This window comes from Cucurbita maxima, unplaced genomic scaffold, assembly GCF_002738345.1.
Source record: "Cucurbita maxima cultivar Rimu unplaced genomic scaffold, Cmax_1.0 Cma_Scf00034, whole genome shotgun sequence".
In the NCBI taxonomy this organism is placed as follows: Eukaryota; Viridiplantae; Streptophyta; class Magnoliopsida; order Cucurbitales; family Cucurbitaceae; genus Cucurbita; species Cucurbita maxima.
The window spans coordinates 4140-4617 of NW_019272050.1; the positions used below are offsets into that span (position 1 = coordinate 4140).

Here is a 478-nt window from a genome sequence, read left to right on the forward strand (position 1 = left end):
ATTGTGATAATGGCTATTTGTGCAGTAACATTGTTGCATGTCTTCCTCCCCACAATAATATTAAAGGACGTGGTCTTTAAAAACATGGATGTTGTAGTTATTCGGTAACCAATGTTTTTTCCCATTGATATATCATGCCTTTCTTTATTGTGTACAGCCTACGGTCAATGCAACAATATTACTTGCCTGCAGCTACCTGGTGTTCTGGATGACTTGTTCTCATACGAAGGTCCTTTAGGTGCAGTTTACTCGAAAGAGGCTGTATCACTTTACCTTTGGGCTCCAACTGCCCAGGTATACCAATCTCCTATTTTCTAGCTAATGGCATACCGATTTAGTCTATTATCACGGTATGTTGCGCATCTTTTGAACTTTAACATATTCATTCTACTCTGTTTCTGCTGCATCAAGCAGGCTGTACAGGCCCAAATTTACAAGGAACCAGTGGGTGGGAGGCCATTTGAAGTTATTCAGCTTG

General features: G+C 40.6%; 1 protein-coding gene across 1 annotated transcript in view; it reads left to right on the forward strand.

Moving 5' to 3' along the window:
* LOC111467685 (pullulanase 1, chloroplastic-like) overlaps positions 1 to 478 on the forward strand; it is an 11323-nt gene that overhangs the window by 1366 nt on the left and 9479 nt on the right. Inside the window, exons 5-6 of the mRNA XM_023112669.1 lie at positions 158 to 294; positions 415 to 473. Coding sequence (XP_022968437.1) covers positions 158 to 294; positions 415 to 473 — 196 coding nt within the window. The remainder of the gene's footprint in view (positions 1 to 157; positions 295 to 414; positions 474 to 478) is intronic.